We start from the raw sequence: 21,216 nt of genomic DNA, 5'->3' as shown, positions 1-21,216 counted from the left end.
ACACCAATAAGCATAGGCAAAGCAATGCATAAAAGAGTAACAGGCACTTGGAAATGCTTATGCCCCATTCTAGTTACTTCTCACCAAGCCGCAGTAGACGTGGCTCCAGCTAGGGGGATCCAGGGCACCCGTCGAGGTCTAGGTCGCTGGTGAGACTCAGTAGACAAGGGACTAGTAACTTCCTGCACAAATTATACTACAATTGTTTACCGGGTGTGCATGTACCTGGCTCAACGCCATTCTTATCACTCTTATGAGCTGAGACCGAGGTCAGACTTGTTTACCGCTTAGTAGTTTCCCAGCTCAAGGCATGGGTTAGAGCTGATAAAGCCCAGCTGCTGTTTGGGCTTGCAGGGTCCCAGGCTATGCTAAGCTTGATACAGCAGGGATGGAAACTTAAATCCCAGGCCTGCTAAGCTGCAGGACCCACATTTAACTTTTATGTGACAGGAGGAAGCCCAGCTCTGCACTCCCAGAAGGGGTGGAACCAAGAGCAGAAGGGGCAAGGCTGAGGGCAGCTGGCCCTCAGCTTTGCCCGAAGTGCAAGGGCACCATTTCGGGAAGGTGGCAGGACAGCAGCTGTGCGCTCCAGGACATGGCTTGCTTTTCATCCAGTTCCCCGGACACGAAAGGAGTGAGGGGAAAGTGCTTGCATTCCATGCCTGCTTCTCATATGCAGCTGGTGAGCTCCTATTTCAGCAGTGCCAACTCTCAGAGCCCCTTTGAATCACCGGGCTCCAGGGCAACTGCCCCTTGGCACCTCCCCTTTCCCTCCCCTGTCGACAGTCCTGAATAGACCAAAAGAATTTATAGACCTTATCAGCTGTGCCTCAGTTTGCTTCCTTGGACTCCCATAGTCCCTGAACAGGTCTATGGAGAAAAGACTCCATGGAGCTTGGCTTTGTAGTTGCTTTTGAGATCTAGTCCTCTCGTGTTAACAGATCCATGATGGTTCCACTATATGTTTCTCCTCTTTTTCAGGAGGATTAATCTATTAAAAGTGATTGTCTTTAGTCATATTTGCTAATGTTTTATTCTTTTTATGCACATTTTAAGACTTCTTTAAGAAAGCAGGGCTGGACTGACTATTCGTGGGTCCTTTGGAGATGGATTGTAAAAAACAGACGATCAACACAGAAGGGCAGGAGGGAGGATAGTCCCCAGCTGGAGTGAGGCAGGGGCTGGGGGTACAGTGGGCTTGGGGATTAGGGTCAGTCATGGGAGTCAGAGAGGATATGGGGGTAAGCAAAGCAAGGTGGAAGAAGGGGCAAATAGGATCCCCACCATCTTTCTCTATCTTTCTCACCAAGCTGCCCCTCCTCCAACAGCAGCTTCCTGCCCTCCAGGATGGGGGTAGACTAACTGCAGTTTATTCCAGTAATCAAGATTTTAGTTTCCAGTAGGGATATTTGATTAACCGATAAGCAAGAGTGTATAGATTAATGCTATAGACTATATGCATTTCCCTCCCTCCAACCAGTACATTTTTTAGCAGACTGGCCAAAAGCCCAGCTCAAGCCTGGTCTGGGACCTACCCTTCTCCCCCCCTCCCCCCCAGCTGCCGTGGCTCTGCATTAAAAGTATATTAGGAGCTGGGTGGGCAGTTCCAGTTCACGCTGGGTCCAGGAGCTCGGACTCCACCTCCATACACAGGCTGCTTGTCACCCTGCACTGCTGCCTCTTTATCAGAAGCAGCAGCATAGGGCAACAAGCAGCCACTCTGCAAGAGGAGCTGGTTTTTAAACTGACTAGCTCCCATCTGGCACCCTGCTCTGCTGCTGGCCCCACCGCCAGGGACTATAGAATAATCGACTTATTGATAAGAATTCATGAGGTTACTTGATTATTCAATTAACCGATATTTAACATCCCTAGTTTCCAGTCAGCACTGATAACCAGACCAGATACTGCCAAGTCTCCTTCCCTAGTGGAGTTTCCAACTGAAGAAAACTGGACACCTGGTAACGTGGGGGCAGAAAAGTGTGGGAAGGATAATTTTTTAAAGTGGGAGGCCTTAGCCTTATGGGAGTGAGGTTGGAGGGGTGAAAAACAAGTGGTGGGAGTGGGGGTTGGGGGTGGAGGAGAGGAGCTAATGGGCAGGACCATGTCTGCTGTGCTGCCCAGGTAGGGACACTCTTCTGGTCCATACCACAGTTTCCAACCTACAGTAGACTAGTAATTGTGGGATCACAATTCCCTGGCAGTATTGCAGCCCACAGCCCAAACATGGCCACACAGGGATCTCCATTCCCAAAGTCAGTGCTCCCTCCTCCTCCCTGACGCTCGCCTGATGGCAACAGAGTGTGAATGGCTCAGAGTCCCAGTGTCCCACCCCACTGCCTCTTCCTCTGCTGCTGCAGCCTCAGAGCTGAGCAGTAACAGGGACTCTGTCCATTCCACTCTTAGACTTCAGGCTTCCTGGCCCCCAGGGGAGATGGAAGCAACCATGGACCCACTGTGAAGCCTCCATCAGTCACTGGAGTGGGCTGCCTGGAGGAATGGGGCGGCAGTGGCTGAGGACTCTTCCTTTTCCAAGCCTGTCAGCCGGTGAGGTGAAGTGGGTGGCAGGTGTAGAAAGAGAAGCCCTCAGCAGGCAAGCCAAGAAAGGAGCCAAACTGTTGTGGATGGGAGCAAGGAGAAGCCCTGGGTCAGCCAGTCAGGAGGGCAGGAGACAGGCTGGAGAGATGAGCTTCTGTTGCAGCCACTGGATTGCAGCAGAAGAGGAGAGACCTGGCTGGGTTAGACTTCTGCTATGTGTGGACCCGGTGTCATCATACCTTTGGTGCCATTCATTTGATATTGTTAAAAAAGAGTGATTTACCATTGTTTGCACGTTCTACTCTGATTTAAGCATTCCCTGTCCCTTTCTAGAAATTTGGAGGTTATGAAATGAATCAAGCAAAGGATATTAGCCATCCGCAATCTAAACATCAGAGCTGTGTTAACTTTGGCTGTTTTTCTATTACTATCCTGTGATATGCAGAGACAGAGTCATGAGGCCTTAAAAATCCACCAGTCTTGCAGGAACCCAAAAGAGTCTTCAGTGGAATTCAGTTTGCAAAGTAGGAAATTCCCTGCAGGATGGGGGAATTTTAGACTCCAGGATTTTACAGTGATTCAGGCAGAATCCTAATGGCCATAAACATTGGCAGAGAGTAGATCAGCCTTACTTCTGTATTGTTTACTATAATAAACTGGTCAATGAACATTACAAATTGTTTATCTATATATATATATATATATATATATATATATATCTATATATATATCTTGACAGATTACTGTTTATGAAATCCACTTAGCAAGTGAGGTTTTCCCATAAGGATGAAAAATTAAGATTTTAAACAGATTGCTGGAGAGGCTCTAACTGCACCTAGAGAGTCAATGTAATAAAGGTTTCTCTATATTAATATTACAAAACCCATTTATCCTCACAAAATCAATATTGCAATTCATTTTGACTTGGTATTTCTCTTTCCATATTTTAAGTGTTTTTCTTTGATTATGTACAATTCTGTTTTAATAAATGTGAAATATGTTTGATTTAAAATGTCTTGGGAAGATAGCATTTGAAAAATAACAAGCTTCTAATTTATTTTGTTAACAGCACTCGAGAATGTTGAAAATATTGCTTATATGTCTGGAAAGTTTCAGGGAATTAGTTTATTTACCACTGAAGTCCTTAATGGCATAAAAATATTGCCTTCACAAATGTATGGCAAACTTTTTAAATAACGTTTTAATGTCATTATTTAGTATATTAATGAAAACTCTGATTCTGGAAACACAAATGAGTAGTCCCATTGAACTCAAGAGGACAACTTAAATATTAGTGTTTGCAGATTGGGGGCTTAAGTTAATAAAGGTGGAAGCCAATATTTTAGTATGTTGGATAGAAGACACTACAAGTACTTCAAACAACCTTTCCCCCTTCGCACACACCCACTGCAAATGTATTGTATCTAAAACTAATTTGTTTCATGAGAGAATGATAATGAAACCTGAAATACTCAGGGGATCCTTATTTATGAGAGGTGCAGTAATATACAGTAATAGTAAGAGAAGTCTCATTATTTATGTACTGTGACACTAGCATTAAAACTCCCCACAAAGTATACACACTAAATAGCAGCATGTAATGAAATTATTATTTGCCTATCAATACAATATCTTTTTTATCTCTAACTAAACCATTTTCTTCAGCCATTACATTTAAATAGTCTAAACAAAACCTCTATTTGAAGAGGGATTTGGATGCACTGTCCACAGATGAAAGGAAGTAATACAGTTTTTGTTTGAAAGAATTGCCCTTTTCTCTTGCTATCAAAGAGAGCAAACTACAGGATAGTGGTTTCCAGGAGAGGATGTATTTTATTTATTCTCAAGAGGATATTAGTCCATAAAACAAATTTGCAGCTTATTTTGCAGCTTTAGCTTTTATCAGCCTTTTTAAGGGTGTTGAATGATTACTCAGGAGATCACACGGCAAGAGTTGCAATGGAGTACAAGAACTCTAATAAATAGAGCTCTGGGATGGGCAAAAAATGTATGTGAATAGTTCTCTTAAACTTGTTTAAAAATCTGTCACATTTAATGTCTATTTCACTGATTATTGACCTGGATCTTAGTACTCCAATGTGAAAAAAGATGTTTTCCCCCCTTTGCTTTTATCATCCTAAAGTGTAGTTGAACTCAGCATTATTTGACCTACAGGTGCGCCTTAGTGAGGGAATAAAGAAAAGGGACATGGAAATCAGGGGCAGAATCTTGAATATGATGTATTTATTTTATATTGTACCATATATGGAATCAGGTTACAGATCCAGTGTCAACCGTAAAGGGAGGATCAGCTTAAGTGTGGGAAACCTTCCCAGATTAACACAGGGATCCTCCTGTAACAAAGGGAACATAACTGAATCTTTCATAGATCTGTCAAGTCCTTTACCACTGTTTAATTGTCATTTTGGGACTGTTGGCTCCTATGTAATTTAGAGCTGCTTTTAGTCTGCTTACATTTATGCCACAAGACAGGACTTTTGTACAACCAGCTGAGGTTTAAGTGAGTGCAGACTGAGTTCCATAATCCTTTTGTGGCTCCCCTTCTGATCTGCTGCCAGGGAAATCTGGTAGTATATTGCTGCCACAGATTTAGCCCATGGTTTTTTAACTTTTTTTCTGTCCATTGCGGTACAGATGTGACATTAGAAAATTAAAGCAGAAAAGTAAATTGTTTTGTTTGCTTTTATTAAACTCCCCACTGTGGTTGATGGCATGACTTAGAGAATTGGCAACCTTGTGGGATGTTGGTTGCTCATTCAAAACCAAACCATCGTCTATTTAGCAGGGGTTTCATACATATACTGTGGAGAGAAGCAAATTCCATTTTTAATTGTGATCCAGAAGCCAGGATGTAGCTTTAGGATGAAATATCTCAGTCCTCTAAGGATTTTTCACTGATGCCAATGAGAGATTTGCACAAAAGATGAAGGTTCATATGTGGACATTTGTGTAGTAGTTAAATTTTTAATTATTGCCATTTATTTCAGCACCTTATTATCAATTTCAGTATCACATAATGGGGAAAATGTGCTCCCAGTTATGAAAAGTATTTTTGACCTTTCTCTTCTTCCTTTGTCCTCCTTTCTCCTTCTTCCCAGTCTTTGGATCTTTCCGCGCTTATTTATTCTGCATTTGTGTCACTATCAATTGCTTCTGTGAGTAAGAAACTTTTTTCTTTGATGAAAGCATAGATTATTCAGGATCTCAATATATCTAGAAGATCTTTCATGTGCACAAAGCAGACAAAATAAATACATCATCCTATTGCATTATTTGTGTGAGTAAGAAATATTCTGGGTGAATAAGGATTACAGGATTGAACTACAATAGGCTTATTAATCAATATTGGTATGCACTTTGCATACAGGTCAATTGTATATTAACATGTTTTTAAATCTAAACTATTTTCTTTACCCCGCTTAGCATACATTTCACCTAATGCTCACATTCCAAATGCTTATTTTGAGCATTTATTAAAACACTATGAAATAAATAACATGCAAATTTTAAGCTGCATTTTGAAAAATATTTATTTTTCAATGTACTTCGATCCACTAAGCTGTTTATTTATCATTCTGAATTATGTAAGACAAAAGAAGGCACTGAATAAAACCCTACTGCATCTAACTGGAGTATTAATGTGCTCTGATGACTTTCTCCGTTTGTTTTTGTTTATAGATGTCAGCACTGTAATTGCCATCCTTCAGGAGTCATTAATGGGACTTGTCATCCTGTTACTGGACAATGTGTTTGTAAACTGTTTGTAACTGGCTTGAAATGTGACAACTGTGTTCCCAATGCTAGTAATTTGGATGCCCACAACCTGTTTGGCTGCAGTAAAAGTAAGCGGATGTTGGTCTTAAAACTATGTCTTTCAAATGAATGGCTTGTATTGGTTAATATTAAATTAGTACTGTCATACTAACAGTGATTGTTTTTCATATTTTAGGACCCTATTTTTCTTGCCTTATATCTATTTTGGGAGATCCTTCTGGAAAGATTTAGTTAGAGTATTTTGGAGCTTGAACTGAAGTTGCTGAGAACCATTTGCCTCCATTGTCTTCAGCATTAGGCTCATAAGAAAGCTATATTGGCAAATGAGTGAGACAGTGGCATTAATCATATTGCTCCTGAACACCTGAACTGTCGTAATTGTAATGAGTCTGAAGTATAGGATGGCAAAGCATCACCCTTTATATGATTCCTAATTAGTCAAAATAACACTTTTAAATCTTGCTTTCCAGTGGATTATGTCTATGCTGGCATACATTTGGCTGCGTGGCTATAGTAACAATTGCGTTATTGATAGCAGGGTCAAGTTGCACCACTGGGAAATGCTAAGAAGAAAATGAGGTGCAGACAAGGAGAAAAGGTTTCAAAAGCTTTAAGTGATTTGGGCTCTTAAAACACTTTTGAAAATGGGGATTTAGGCTCCTAAATGGCTATGTGTTTGGGGACATTGTTTCTGCATCTTATGTGTTTATCCAGGCATTTACATTATATTCAGCACCACTGTATCTGCATTGTGGACTTGCATGCCTGCACATGTGCAAATACACACAAAAGGGCACTCACAAACACACAAAACTTCCACTTTGTTTGTGGTTTGTGTTAGGGTCCTATATCAAGTCAAGTTAAAGCCAGTACAGGCAGTCCCCAAGTTATGCGGATCCAACTTATGTCGGATCCGTACTTACAAACGGGGTTTGCTCCCCGTCTCCCTGGTCTGCTGGTCTCCAGCAGACCAGGGAGATGGGGAGCAAAGCTGGGGAGCACGCGGGCAGCGGACAGCCCAGACGCGCCGCGGCTGTCCCGCTGCCGGCGTCCTCAGAGGCTTTGCTCCCTGTCTCCCTGGTGTGCTGGTCTCCCTGGTCTACTGGGGGGGAGGGGGGAGGGCGCAGCTAGTACGCTCCCCCCCCCCCACCCAGCAGACCCGGCTTTTCTCCGGACGCCTGTGGTAGAGCAGCTGGGGCGCTGCCGGTTGGTCCCGCAGCGCCGCTCTGGGCGCTACTGGACCAACCCGGCAGCACCGCAGCTGCTCTGCCCCAGGCATCCTGATTCAGCCGCTGCTGGTCAGTTTCAGCAGCGGCTGAATCAGGACACCTGGGGCAGAGCAGCTGGGGTGCTGCTGGGTTGGTCCAGTAGTGCCGAGGAGCGGCGCTACTGGAGCAACCCAGCAGCAGCCCAGCTGCTCTGCCCCAGGCGTCCCCAAGTCAGCTGCTGCTGAAACTGACCAGCGCTGACTACAGGAAGCCCGAGGCAGAGTTGCTCTGCCCCGGGCTTCCTGGAATCAGCCGCTGATCAGTTTCAGCAGCAGCTGACTTGGGGACGCCTGGAGTTCTTAAGTTGAATCTGTATGTAAGTAGGAACTGGCGTCCAGATTCAGCCTGTTGAAACTGATCAGAGGCTGATTCCAGGAAGCCCAGGGCAGAGCAACTCTGCCTCGGGCTTCCTGTAGTCAGCCGCTGGTCAGTTTTAGCAGCGGCTGAATCTGGATGCCAGTTCCAACTTACATACAGATTCAACTTAAGAACAAACCTACAGTCCCTATCTTGTACGTAACCCGGGGACTGCCTGTATACCATTGATGAGGACACAGTACTATAAATGGGCCTTAACCCAAAAGATGTATTTATTTCCAGATATGCATTAAGAAAATACTTTGAAAAAAGAAACTTTGAAAGTATTCAGATTCAAGGTTTTGGTTCAGACTCATCTCTAGAACACATGCTACCTCTCCATTGTTCTGATAGTTCATTGGTTTGGAATTTCACATTCAAGTGTATAATGTTTCATCTGAATTTATAATAATAATACTTAGCATTTTATGGTGCTTTTCATCTTTAACTGATCAACTCATTTATATCAGTATATACATTTTATAAAGGTCAATGGTAATTCTACTATAAAATTTTTAAATGACATAGATTAATACAGATTTCAATTAGAGAATGTGTGAAAAAAACGTACAAAGCATTCTGAATAGTAAATGGGGTCTTTTTCTGGACACGAATAAGGAAGCTGCTGCAGTCTTCTCCTTTCAAGTATTCTTGACAATAGTTCCTAATTGTTGTCACAAGTTTTGGTGCTCTTCCCCTCTAGATTAATGCTTAGCTTTACAAACACTATTCTGTGTCTGCTCAGTCTTGTTCAAATCTAGAGATCTGTGGCAAGACAAGGAATTTACACTCATTAATCAGAACTGTAGTAATGATGATGTGTCCAGATGTTCAGTACTTGAAGTGCGATGAATGTTCCGAAATGGAAATTCAGTATTTTAAGTGGTACATCATTTGTGATTATGCCTTATTGTAATTTAGCATTTTACTGACAGCTATCATATTAGTAAGTGCAATACCCACATTAATCTGTGTTAGCAGAAACAAAAATAAGGCATTGCTGGTGTCCAAGTAGAATTCTACAGGAGGGAGATTTATTTTCTATTTTTTGGGGCCAAAGTATACCAGATGCTTCACCCTCCACCAAAAATCAGATCAGACCAACAACTAACGAACAAAGATTCCCCAAATGCAAGAGAAAAACACGCCCCTTACCCCAAAGAGCTTACTATGACACAGGTTACAACAAATAAGAGCAACAAACTAGGGCAATAGAGAATCAAGGTTAACCTAATAAATTCACACAGTTACTCAGCTGGTCAGTGCATGTCTTGATATGATAACAATATATCTACATTGCAGGGGAAACACTGAAAAACACCTGATGGATTTGGAAGTGCAGGACCTTCTGATTTTCTATTGGACTCCTGCTCTTCAACTCTTTAGGTGCTTTTGGTAATCTCTCCTTTTAATCTGTGTTGAACCTACAAGATAGCATAGTGCCAAAGTCCCATTCCAACAAAAAGATGCAGAGTTTTGCAATCTGCACACAGTTGAGGAACACTAATGATATGTTCTGTGCTATTTCTTCATTTAGCTTAATCACAGTATCTACACTACGGGATAAAATCAAATTAAAATATGCAGCTTCAGGTACGTTAATTGTGTAGCTGAAGTCAAAGTACCTTAACTTGAATTTTGGTGCTGTCCACACTGCAGGAAGTGAAGGGAGAACACTCTTCTTTTGACTTTCCTTACTCCTTGTGGAAGCAGGACTACTGGCATTGTCCAGAGTGCCCCCCTCAGTTCGAATTAGCTGTCTCAACTAGACCTGCTAATTTGAACCCTAAAAGATTGACAGTGGCAGCTTGAATCTTTTCTGTAGTGTAGATGTACCCTCTAGGATTAGGAACCTTCCAGACAGTTTATCCCAAAGACTGTACTTTAATAGGTGTTTTAGTTATGTGTTAAGGACTGTTGTGCCAAAGATGGTGCCATCATTCTTCACAAGTCTTATCTGTAACAAAAGACAGGACTATGCAGCACTTTAAAGACTAACAAGATGGTTTATTTTTTAGACTTTAAAAAACTTTATTTAGTCTTTAAAGTACTGCATAGTCCTGTCTTTTGTTTCAGCAAGACCAGACTAACACAGCTACATCTCTATTACAAGTGTTATCTGTGGAAGTCAAATCCTTACATTTAAAAAAAATCTGGTTTTGTGAAGCAGACTTTTTTTTTTTTGCGAGCGTTGACATATTCCTTGAACCACTATATGTGATGATGACACAACTAGAGACCCAAAGTTCTTGAACCTTCATGAGTTTTGAATTATAATGTAACTCTCACAGTGGACTGTTTGGCCCTTAGAATAGGGAAGAGGTTTAATTTCCATAGCCATGATTGGCTGTATTGATGAAACTTTCCTTGTAGTTATCAGTCCACAAAACTGAGTAGGTGCAGAAAAGTGGCAAACACATTCCCCCTCGATATTGGAAAACGGAGGGAGGGTAGTGCTTCTGTAAGAATATTGCTTTCTGGAACACTCCTCAGGGGCAATGCACAGCTGCAGTGCCTTCGGCTGCCTAGAGGTTTAGTGGCCTTAAGTGTTCTGGCTATTACATTATTTCAACGTTATCAACAACATTAATACAATTCATTTAAGGATACTTAAGATTATTTAATAAGAAACAATAACAACACTCAGAAAGGACCTGGTTCATTTGTTTGGATCACAGAAGAAAAACAGAGGAAACTTTGCTCCTTGTTAGTAGACCAATACCTAAATATGCTTTGCCTCTGCTTGTTGATATTGGTGTAATTCAGGAGAAAATCCATTGAAGCTTATATAGTTAATACTGATGCAAAACTTGAGTAAGGGAGATCAGAATCAAGCCCAATGTTGTCGAGATTGGTCTCTTGCAGCCTTATGTTAGCCAGAGGTAAGATTTTTCTCTTCTGCTTCATTAGATAAGGTTTATATGGGCATTGGGATCAATTGATTGGAAATGAATGTTCTGCAAATGTGATAGCTGATTAGACTGCAAACTTTAATAATGTACACAGATAAATATGATCAAACATTTGATAATTTCCTAAAAAACAAAGGAGCTTTTAAAAAATGGAAGTAATACCGATGTTCAACTATTGTGGTTTTTCCAATTTTTTGTTGTTGTTGCTTTGATATAGTTAGATAAAAAGGTTTTTCCAGAGTAGTTCTGATGCAGTAACTTTGTTGATGTTTTATTAACCATATGTCCACTTGACATTTTTTTTATCAGGACAACCTTTAGCCTAAAGAATTCACTTCAATTTATTTGTATGTTTAATGATGAGTTCTGTTTTAAAAATTGTCCTTTAGGTCCATCCCAGCAACCTCCACCCAGAGGAGAAATTCTAAATTCTTCTGTTATCTATCTTGCATGGAACCCACCTGATTCTCCAAATTCCAACCAGCTTATTTATGAACTATATAGAGATGAGACTGAAATATATACAATAGAAGACCACTATCCATACAGTGAGTGTTAGTGAGAAAAAGATAGCAGTGTTTGTCATATGTATAATATTTTTCTAGTTATCATCTCAGGTTCCTGTCATTTGTCCTAGAATCTATAAGGTTTTTCAGTATTCATGTTTTCTTACTAGTTGACTAAGGTTCCACACTCCTAGATTTCGTTGGAAAGAAACATCTGATTACGGTTTCAAAAATGATTACTGAGTTGGAGTGATATTGTTCAGTGTCTAAGCTGATGCTATTTAAATGATGTTAAAACATGTTAAAAATGTTTGAGCACTTTAATCTGAATTATTTTTAATTTATATTTCTTTTATTTGTTTACCTTGTGTGCTATGTAATACAGCTGAACACAATGAATGAAAGTTGAAAGTATATTGCATGTGTATTTAAGGGACTCGACGAATGTGGCGAGAGAAACAGAAAGGCTGCAAAGTTGAGTAATCATATGTTAGAGTTTCATTTGCTTCATTTCCCAGCAAAAAGCCAAAACTTGGAAATTATACTGAATCCTTTCACAAGTAAAGTCAATATATTTCGTTCATATTTATAATACTGCAGCATATAATCTGTTTAAGGATTGAGTGCAAGTTGAAACTATTTCATTAGCATTCACTGATATATTTAAAGAGCTACTTTAAAACCCCTAAATATTCACTACCGGGATAATTAGACATTGATTTACTCCTATTTAACAGGATCATTATTTTCTATTTGGTTCAAAAAATTACATTTCTGACATTTCCTGGCATTCACTCTAATTAATGTTGTGAAAATCATCTTCATGGCATTTGAATGGTAAGACCTATTTGTTAATGCTGTCAGAAATTTGTATTGTTCTAATAATATTCTGATGCTTATTACTTTATTCTTAGAATATGAGAGATCACATAGCCTCTATAGCACACACAGGAAATGCCACTTAAGTGCAACTGAGTGAATACAGATCTTATTACTAAATGAGAGTTTGAAATTACAGTTGTGGAAGCATTGAACTTTTCAAGGAAAATTAACAGTAGTCTTCTAACTTGGCCTGATGATTTGGCTGATAGTTTTGCAGACTACCTTATTAGAGTGATTTTTTTAAAGCCTTCTGCTAGCTTTGCTGTTGGATGGGGGCACATTCAGGAGATGACTAGAATGCTTGCTATAAAATATGGAATAACACCAAAATCTATTTAAAATTCCAAATCATAATTCATTGGACTTAACCATGTAGAAATATAAAGGAGAAAGGAGAGAGTATTTCTGTTTGTTTGTTTTTCTTCCAGACAAAATGAAAACAGAAAGCTAGCAGAATGAGGATTCAGATGAAACGTACATGAATAAAAATCCTGTTCTTGGGCTTCAACTCTTCTCTTTCCCTATTCTCCCACTCCTCTGATACCCTAGGGTTGGAAAGACTACTTGATTAAAAAATAATTTTTTGGAATAGACACTTTGATTTATGCTCACTGTTACCCAGTTATATGATTTTAATTTATATTGTATTTTATACTTAATCTTTTCCTATGTGGATACTGTAGTCTTTCAAAACTTGCATAAAAGGCAACAAATTGAAGACCCGTGTTTGACAGGTGGAACATAATTTGTCAGCTGGAACATAATTTTCTTCTTATGCTTGTTTTAGGAACTCAGAGCTTCAGTGACTCCACTTTGTGCCCTTATACCTTCTATTCCTATTACCTCAAGGTCAGCAATGTTCATGGTTCTACAAGGAGTGCAGCAGTAATGTACCGAACAAAATCAGGTTCACCTAGAGGAAATCTACATTTACAGATAATTTTTCCTGTTGGCCCACACACCATTTCCCTTAACTGGACAACCCCATCAAATGACTCTGGGCCTATAGAAAAGTATGTTTTGACATGTACTTATTCCATTGATCTTCAGCCCTGTGGACAGTATGAAAGCTTAGAAACCTTTACAACCATTCAGAATCTAGTTCCTTTTACAAAGTACATTTTTTGTGTTCAAGCATGTACCAGTGGAGGCTGTTTGCAGAGCCTTCCAGTGACAGTAATTACTGCACAGGCCCCTCCGGAAGGGCAACATTCACCTGTGATAAAAAACATCAGTGCTACGGAGTTCACTTTAAAATGGCTTCCACCTACAAAACCAAATGGTAAGACTTAAATCACTTAATTTCTTAAACCTGAGATTCAACAATGAAAAAACAGTATTTTATCTAAATCTGTTCAGGGTTCCCCAGTCAGTGGGGTGCAAGCATTGGACCAAAAAAAAAAAGATAACAAAAATCAGTTGAACTGTCTCTTTTCTGTTGTTTCATTCTCTTATTATTCTCTTAGGCCTAGTATACACTAGGGCTGCGTCTAGACTGGCATGATTTTGCGCAAATACTTTTAATGGAAAAGTTTTTCCGTTAAAAGTATTTGCGCAAGAGAGCGTCTATGCTGGCATGTGCCTTTGCGCAAAAGATTTGCTTTTGCGCAAAAGCATCCATGCCAGTGTAGGCACTCTGTTGTGCAAGAAAGCTCCGATGGCCATTTTAGCCATCGGGCTTTCTTGTGCAGGAAATTAACTTGGCTGTCTACACTGGCCCTCTTGAGCAAGAATACTTGCGCAAGAGGGCTTATCCCTGAGAGCGAGCGTCAGAATATTTGTGCAAGAACCACTGATTTTGTACAGTACAAACTCAGTGTTCTTGCGCAAATACTCGCAGCCAGTGTAGACAGGTGGCAAGATTTTGCGCAAAATCTTGCCTGTCTAGACACACCTTAGAACCTTAGCCCAAAATTAGCCCCCCAAAGTCAATTTTATAAGTGATATGCTCATACTATCAAGCCTGTTAATCTGGAATAAGGGGCCGGGGAATTCAAACTCTGTAGTCCTGCTTTTCATGAGGAATAATGCTAGTCCTGAACTTGTACGTCCAAAATAACATAGTGTGGACACTCCGGGGCTGCCAAGTCAAACTAATTGGCCTCCGGGAAGCCACCTGAAGCTTTCCAGAGCGGTTCCTGGGGTTCTGTGTCTGAAATAGTGTGTCTACATTAATGGAGCCTGCCTTGGACTACATTCCATTCTTTCCCATAGAGAGGACACCAGACTTTGAATTTGTAAAATTGGGATTCCTCTTGGAGTGCAAAATTCCAAGTGACTGTAATGAGACCAGGATTTGCCCCTTAATGATATCTGCCTCAATAAAAACAATGTTTACAATGAAAGTTTTACTGAAAAATCCATTTTTCACACCAATTAGTTTACACAGATGAAGTGACCATTGCTGTATCTTCTAAATCAGTAAATAAAAGGATTAACAAAGTAAAAGAATTAACAGGAGTCTGTTTTTTTAACCATGAGGCATATATGGTGGCTCATTCTGTTATCAAGCTAATGCATTGTTACAGATTTGATAATGTCCGTGTCTGCCTGACTTGCAAGGTATATGTAGTGTGTTAGTTTTGGTGTGTAGAAGTACCAGCTTTTGTATGGAAGACACTGTGCTGCACTCCATTCTGCTCTTTCCTATTTTGTCTTTCAGTGCATGGCCACATTTTTGTAGAGCTCTTGTAATCACCCTGGCAGCGTTTGCATGGCAAACCTCATAGATACTTCAGGAAAGAGCTTTTGTGTTCGCCAATGTGGTGAACAGGTCTCAGTTCCCACTTTGTGTGGATCGTATCTTCCTAAAATAGAAAGAGCCAGAAAACTAACCCAGACTAGAATGTTTCTGTAGGCTTAGTACTGCCAGACTATAGGCACTGCAGTATTCACTTGTGTCAATGCTAGTCTTGCCATCATACAGTAAGTGCTTCTCTTTGCTTGCTGCCACCCCCTGATCTGTAAGCTGATGGTAGTTAAAGCTATGAATGTCAGCTCTTGGATTCCATTCACACTCTCCCAGCAGCTGCTGATGGAAGAAGCACTTCACTTTGTTAGAAAACTCAGTGTTAAAGTGAATGAGTGGTAAGAACCTCCTGATTGGTTAGTGCACATAAGTCACAACTTTTGGGTTCACAGAGGCCTCTGGTAACTATGCCTCTCCTAGAGCACAGCTGAGTTAGGAGCATGAATAGCAGGAACAACTCCTAATTGCTAATATCATATTCTTAGTACTTTCTAAAGTTCAAAGGATATTTTATATTGGGGAAGGTAACAATTGCTATGTATGTGGGTTTTTTTTTAACTTAATACTAACAAATGTGACTTTTCAAAGAATGACATAGAAAACAATGAGGTCCTGATAGAATGCAATTATCTGTACGTTAACATCACCATCTTACAACTTACATGTACTTGTAAGAGCAGGCAACTGTGGACAATGATATTTTATTTCTTTGATGCCTAATCAAATCTTCCTGTCTGTCAAAAAGACAAGGGGACAAGTCATTTCCCCCCTTCCCATCCTGTTATGGTTATTCAGTTTCCTGAAGTCCATAAATGTGGCTCGAGATACTTATTCACTATGATGCTTATCTAACTTCTGGCTGAGCAGTTCCTGGTCTTGTAGAAGTCTCCCATTTAATATTTACATTATTCTGCTTTGTCAGGCTCACTTTAGCAAGGTGCTTACGTACATGCCTAACTTGAAGCATTTGAGGTTAATGGGCCCACTCATATGTTAAGATTAGGCATGTACTTAAGTAATGCGCTCTGCCTAATGTGAACATCTATTCTTGGCCATTGAGATCTTGCCACATAGTTAACAGATTCCCTTTGATGGAAAATGGACAGAAAACAGGCTCCCATTCCACCAGCTTATTTTAAAAATACTGTTCATTACTGTCACTAAAATCATCATCTGCCCATTACAGAAACATTTAGAATCATAGAGCTGGAAGAGACTTCAGGAGTCATCAAGTCCAGCCCCCTGCCCAAAGCAGGACCAATCCCAAATCAATCATCCCAGCCAGGGCTCTGTCAAGACGAGACTTAAAAATCTCTAGGGATGGAGACTCCACCATCTCCCTTGGTAACCCATTCCAGTGCTTCACCACCCTCCCAGTGAAATGGTTTTTCCTAATATCCAACCTAGACCCCTCCCCCACTTCAATTTGAGACCATTGAAAATACTATTATGCTATACTGCTATAGTATCCATGTAGAAACTCTCTAGATCAAGTTGAAACCTACAAACCGTTTATCTGTCCTTAAAGGAAAAAGCATAACAAATCAAATTACAACAGTTCAACCTGAGATATTTTCAAGTGCAAAAATTAAGTGGGTTGTAAAACCAAATGTTTAATCCAATAACAAGAAAAGTTGTGATAGAACAACAACACATTTTCATAGAATCATAGAATACTAGGACTGGAAGGGACCTCAAGAGGTCATTGAGTCCAGTCCCCTGCCCTCATGGCAAGACCCAGTACTGACTAGACCATCCCTGATAGACATTTATCTAACCTACTCTTAAATATCTCCAGAGATGGAGATTCCACAACCTCCCTGGGCAATTTATTCCAGTGTTTAATCATCCTGACAGTTAGGAACTTTTTCCTAATGTCCAACCTAAACCTCCCTTGCTGCAGTTTAAGCCCATTGCTTCTTGTTCTATCCTCAGAGGCCAAGATGAACAAGTTTTCTCCCTCCTCCTTTTGACACCCTTTTAGATACCTAAAAACTGCTATCATGTCCCCTCTCAATCTTCTCTTTTCCAAACTAAACAAGCCCAATTCTTTCAGTTTTCCTTCACAGGTCATATTTCCTAGACCTTTAATCATTCTTGTTGCTCTTCTCTGGACCTTCTCCAATTTCTCCAGATCTTTCTTGAAATGTGGTGCCTAGAACTGGACACAATACTCCAACTGAGGCCTAATCAGCGAAGAGTAAAGTGGAAAAATTACTTCTTGTGTCTTGCTCACAACACACCTGTCTATGCATCCTAGAATCATGTTGTTATTTTTGCAATAGCATCACACTATTGACTCATATTTAGCTTATGATCCACTATAACTCCTAGATCCCTTTCTGCCGTACTCCTTCTTAGACAGTCTTTTCCCATTCTGTATGTGTGACGCTGATTGTTCCTTCCTAAGTGGAGTACTTTGCATTTGTCCTTATTAAACTTTATCCTGTTTACCTCAGACCATTTCTCCAATTTGTCCAGATCATTTTGAATTATGACCCTATCCTCCAAAGGAGTTGCAACCCCTCCCCACTTGGTATCATCTGCAAACTTAATAAGCGTACTCTCTATGCAGATAGCTAAATCGCTGTTGAAGATTTTGAACAGAACTGGTCCCAAAACAAACCCCTGCAGAACCCCACTTGTTATACCTTCCCAGCAGGATTGTGAACCGTTAATAACTACTCTCTGAGAACCGTTATTCAGCCAGTTATGCACCCACCTTTAGTAGCCTCATCTAAGTTGTATTTGCCTAGTTTATTGCTAAGAATATCATGCAAGACCATTTGAAATGCCTTACTAAAGTCTAGGTATACCGCGTCCACCACTTCTCCCTTATCCACAAGACTCATTATCGTATCAAAGAAAGCTATCAGATTGGTTTGACATGATTTGACCTTTACAAATCCATGCTGTCTGTTCCTTATCACCTTATTATCTTCCAAGTGTTTGCTAATGATTTCCTTAATTACTTGCTCCGTTATCTTTCCTGACACAGAAGTTAAACTGACTGGTCTGTAGTTTCCTGGGTTGTTCTTATTTCCGTTTTTATAAATGGGCACTATATTTGCCCTTTTCCAGTCTTCTGGAATTTCTCCTGTCTCCCATGATTTTCCAAAGATGATAGCTAAAGGCTCAGATACCTCCTCTATCAGCTCCTTGAGTATTCTAGAATGCATTTCATCAGGTCCTGGTGACTTGAAGACATCTAACTTTTCTAAGTGATTTTTAAGTTGTTCTTTTTAAATTTTATCTTCTAAACCTACCCCCTCCCACTAGCATTCACTATGTTAGGCATTCCTTCATCAGACTTCTCAGTGAAGACCAAAACAAAGAAGTCATTGAGCATCTCTGCCATTTCCAAGTTTCCTGTTACTGTTTCTCCCTCCTCACTGAGCAATGGGCCTACCCTGTTCCTAGTCTTCCTCTTGCTTCTAATATATTTATAGAATGTCTTCTTGTTTCTCTTCATGCCTATAGCTAGTTTGAGCTCGTTTTGCGCCTTTGCCTTTCTAATCTTGCCCCTGTATTCCTATGCTGTTTGCCTATATTCATACTTTGTAATTTGTCCTAGTTTCCATTTTTTATGTGACTTCTTTTTTATTTTTAGATCATACAAGATCTCCTGGTTAAGGCAAGGCGGTCTTTTGCCATATTTTCTATCTTTCCTACACAGTGGAATAGCTTGCTTTTGGGCCCTTAATAATGTCCCTTTGAAAAACTGCCAGCTCTCTTCTGTTGTTTTTCCTCTCAGTCTTGCGTCCCATGGGACCTTACCAACCAGCTCTCTGAGCTTACCAAAATCTGCCTTCCTGAAATCCATTGTCTCTAATTTGCTGTCCTCCCTTCTACCGTTCCTTAGAATCATGAACTCTATGATTTCATGATCACTTTCACCCAAGCTGCCTTCCACTTTCAAATTCTCAACCAGTTCCTCCCTATTTGTTAAAATCAAATCTAGAACAGCTTCTCCCCAGTAGCTTTTTCAACCTTCTGAAAGGAAAAAATATCCCAAACTTATATGAACTTTTGTAGGAATTAAAATTACACCTTTGCATACATTATATTTTCTGTGGTCTCTGCTAGATTATTAAACATTTTAAAATATTTTTGTGTTGATATTTTAATTGTGCATTGAATAACAATTTGCAACATCTTACCTTTGTTTGCTCACTTTATTTCTAGGTATTATAATAAGATATGAAATCTATATGAGAGGAGCATTACAATCAGATGGAAGTCATATTCCTCCTGAAAGCCGCATCTTCCAGAGCAGTGGATGGCTCAGTCCTCAGCCAATTATGGAGTCTGCTAATGAAAACGCATTAATGCCGCCTCAGATTAGTACCACAATTACTGATCTTGAGCCTTTCACAGAGTATGAGTTTTGTGTCTTAGCTATAAACATGGCTGGTAGCATATTTTCAGACTGGATATCAGCAAGAACTGGAGAAGGGGGTAAGTATTAGTTCATAATAACTCATTTTTAAAAACCCAGATTGCATTATTGCATTCAAAAAGAAAGCTTTTATGTTAAACAAACAGCTTTATTGAGCCAAATTCTGTTCATCTTATTTATTCAAAACTCACTTAAATTTGCTAGGAATTTAGCATAGGTAAAATGACTATGGATGAAAAATCACAATCACACTGAAACAAGCTTCTAAGGCCATATGATATCAAAAATCTTTTTACTCTAAAGTTTGGGTTTCTGAATTTTATCCAGTTTTCCCCATCATTGCATATATCTCCTTCAAGCAAACACTCATTCATCCACTTTTCCCCTGAAAACCTCAGAGAATATACAGAGTACTTGAGGTGAGCTTTGAAGGTCAACAAACTCAGACTCTGTAGCATTTGCAATTTTGGGAGAAGCAGATGTGGATGCAAAAAATATCGTTTAAGTCCTTATTCAAGAAAGGTTAATAATCCTAAGCCTAACCTTAAATACACACTTCCTAAATGGAAGCATTAGTTTACATATAGTGCTAGTTTTTCCAAAAAAGCTCCTCCCTGAATTTTCAAGTATTCAGAACACACATTTTTTAAGAGCTCAGCTCTCTTGTGGATTAAATAAGAGCCAGGCACCTAAGTAAGGACCAGATTTTCAAAAGTGCTCTTCACACAGCAGCTGCCACTGTGACACCTATGACCAGATTTTCAGGAGTTCGGTATTCAACATACTGAGTCCTTTTGAGAATAAGGTCCCTTGTTTTCTTGGCTAAATTGAAATTGAGCTCTATTGATGGATCTGGCTTTACCTACCCGAAAGTACTCAGATTTCAGCAGTTAAATGTCTCAGTGGTGTTGCCCACATTTGCTGGCATCCAAAATCATGCCCCTAGTTATTTGCTTCCACAAAATGGGAGGCTGGACTAAAACCTCTTTTAGAATTAGTCTTTCTTCTTATCTGGTTTGTGTACACACACACACTTGAGAGTTTGTGTGTCTGTCTGTCCATGAGTCCGTCTGTCTGTGAGTCTGTTTGATCAAGAAATCCTCATAAATAGTAAGAGATAGAACCCCCAAATTTAGTATGCAGCTTTCTCGTATCATAACTCAAAGCAGGGTCGGGGTTTGGTTGTACCAGGAGAATGGGACAAGCCTGGAATTTCATTGTTTTCCATTACATGGAAAGGGAGGGGGCTGATAGGAAAGACAGTTATGCTCCACAATGACCAGAGGAGGCAGCAAGTGTGGCTATACTGAACAGTGACCATGGTGGTGGGGGCAGGGGCGGGGGGCTCATCAGGAAGAGAGTGGCCAACTGTGACCAGGGCTCTCCATATTGCCAACCACCAATCAATGCAGGCAAGCAGTCCTCTGCTCCCAGTACCCTCCCCCCAGCCCTCGGTTGCAGCAACAGACAGTGAAAGAGCCCAGTCAGCCAGAAATCTCTCTCCCTCCCCCCAGGAGGAGCTTCTGGCTAGCTTGGGGGAGAGGGGCTGAGAAGCCCAGGCCTGTCCCCTCGTCAAAAGCCCCCCCAGGTAGCCCAGCCCTGCTCCTGCTCCTCCCCTCTGCCAGGAATCCAGTCACTCTAGCACTGTGAGGAGCCACCAGCCAGGGGGTGTTGATCAGTGCAGCCCTGCTCCCCCACATGGAAGAAGCCACCAGGGCAGCATGACCCTAACCCATGGAAGGAGCCACCGTTGAACCAGTATAACCTCCCAGCCCTCTTGTGCTGAACCCTTCACTCCCGTCCCAAATCC

General features: G+C 40.5%; 1 protein-coding gene and 1 long non-coding RNA gene across 2 annotated transcripts in view; one reads left to right on the top strand and one right to left on the bottom strand.

Annotated features, from left to right (window-relative positions):
• Positions 1 to 21,216, top strand: part of LOC142828021 (usherin-like) — a 178,040-nt gene that overhangs the window by 130,273 nt on the left and 26,551 nt on the right. Inside the window, exons 14-17 of the mRNA XM_075925196.1 lie at positions 6,238 to 6,401; positions 11,260 to 11,428; positions 13,056 to 13,540; positions 19,193 to 19,465. Of these exons, the coding sequence (XP_075781311.1) occupies positions 6,238 to 6,401; positions 11,260 to 11,428; positions 13,056 to 13,540; positions 19,193 to 19,465 (1,091 nt within the window). The remainder of the gene's footprint in view (positions 1 to 6,237; positions 6,402 to 11,259; positions 11,429 to 13,055; positions 13,541 to 19,192; positions 19,466 to 21,216) is intronic.
• Positions 15,640 to 21,216, bottom strand: part of LOC142828022 (uncharacterized) — a 30,128-nt gene continuing 24,551 nt past the window's right edge. The window contains exons 2-3 of the long non-coding RNA XR_012902930.1: positions 19,168 to 19,315; positions 15,640 to 15,741 (exon numbers count right to left, since the gene is read on the bottom strand). This is a non-coding gene — a long non-coding RNA (uncharacterized LOC142828022). The remainder of the gene's footprint in view (positions 15,742 to 19,167; positions 19,316 to 21,216) is intronic.

This window comes from Pelodiscus sinensis, chromosome 3 (genome assembly GCF_049634645.1).
Source record: "Pelodiscus sinensis isolate JC-2024 chromosome 3, ASM4963464v1, whole genome shotgun sequence".
Classification (NCBI taxonomy): Eukaryota; Metazoa; Chordata; order Testudines; family Trionychidae; genus Pelodiscus; species Pelodiscus sinensis.
This window is presented reverse-complemented; position numbering and strand designations above follow the sequence as displayed.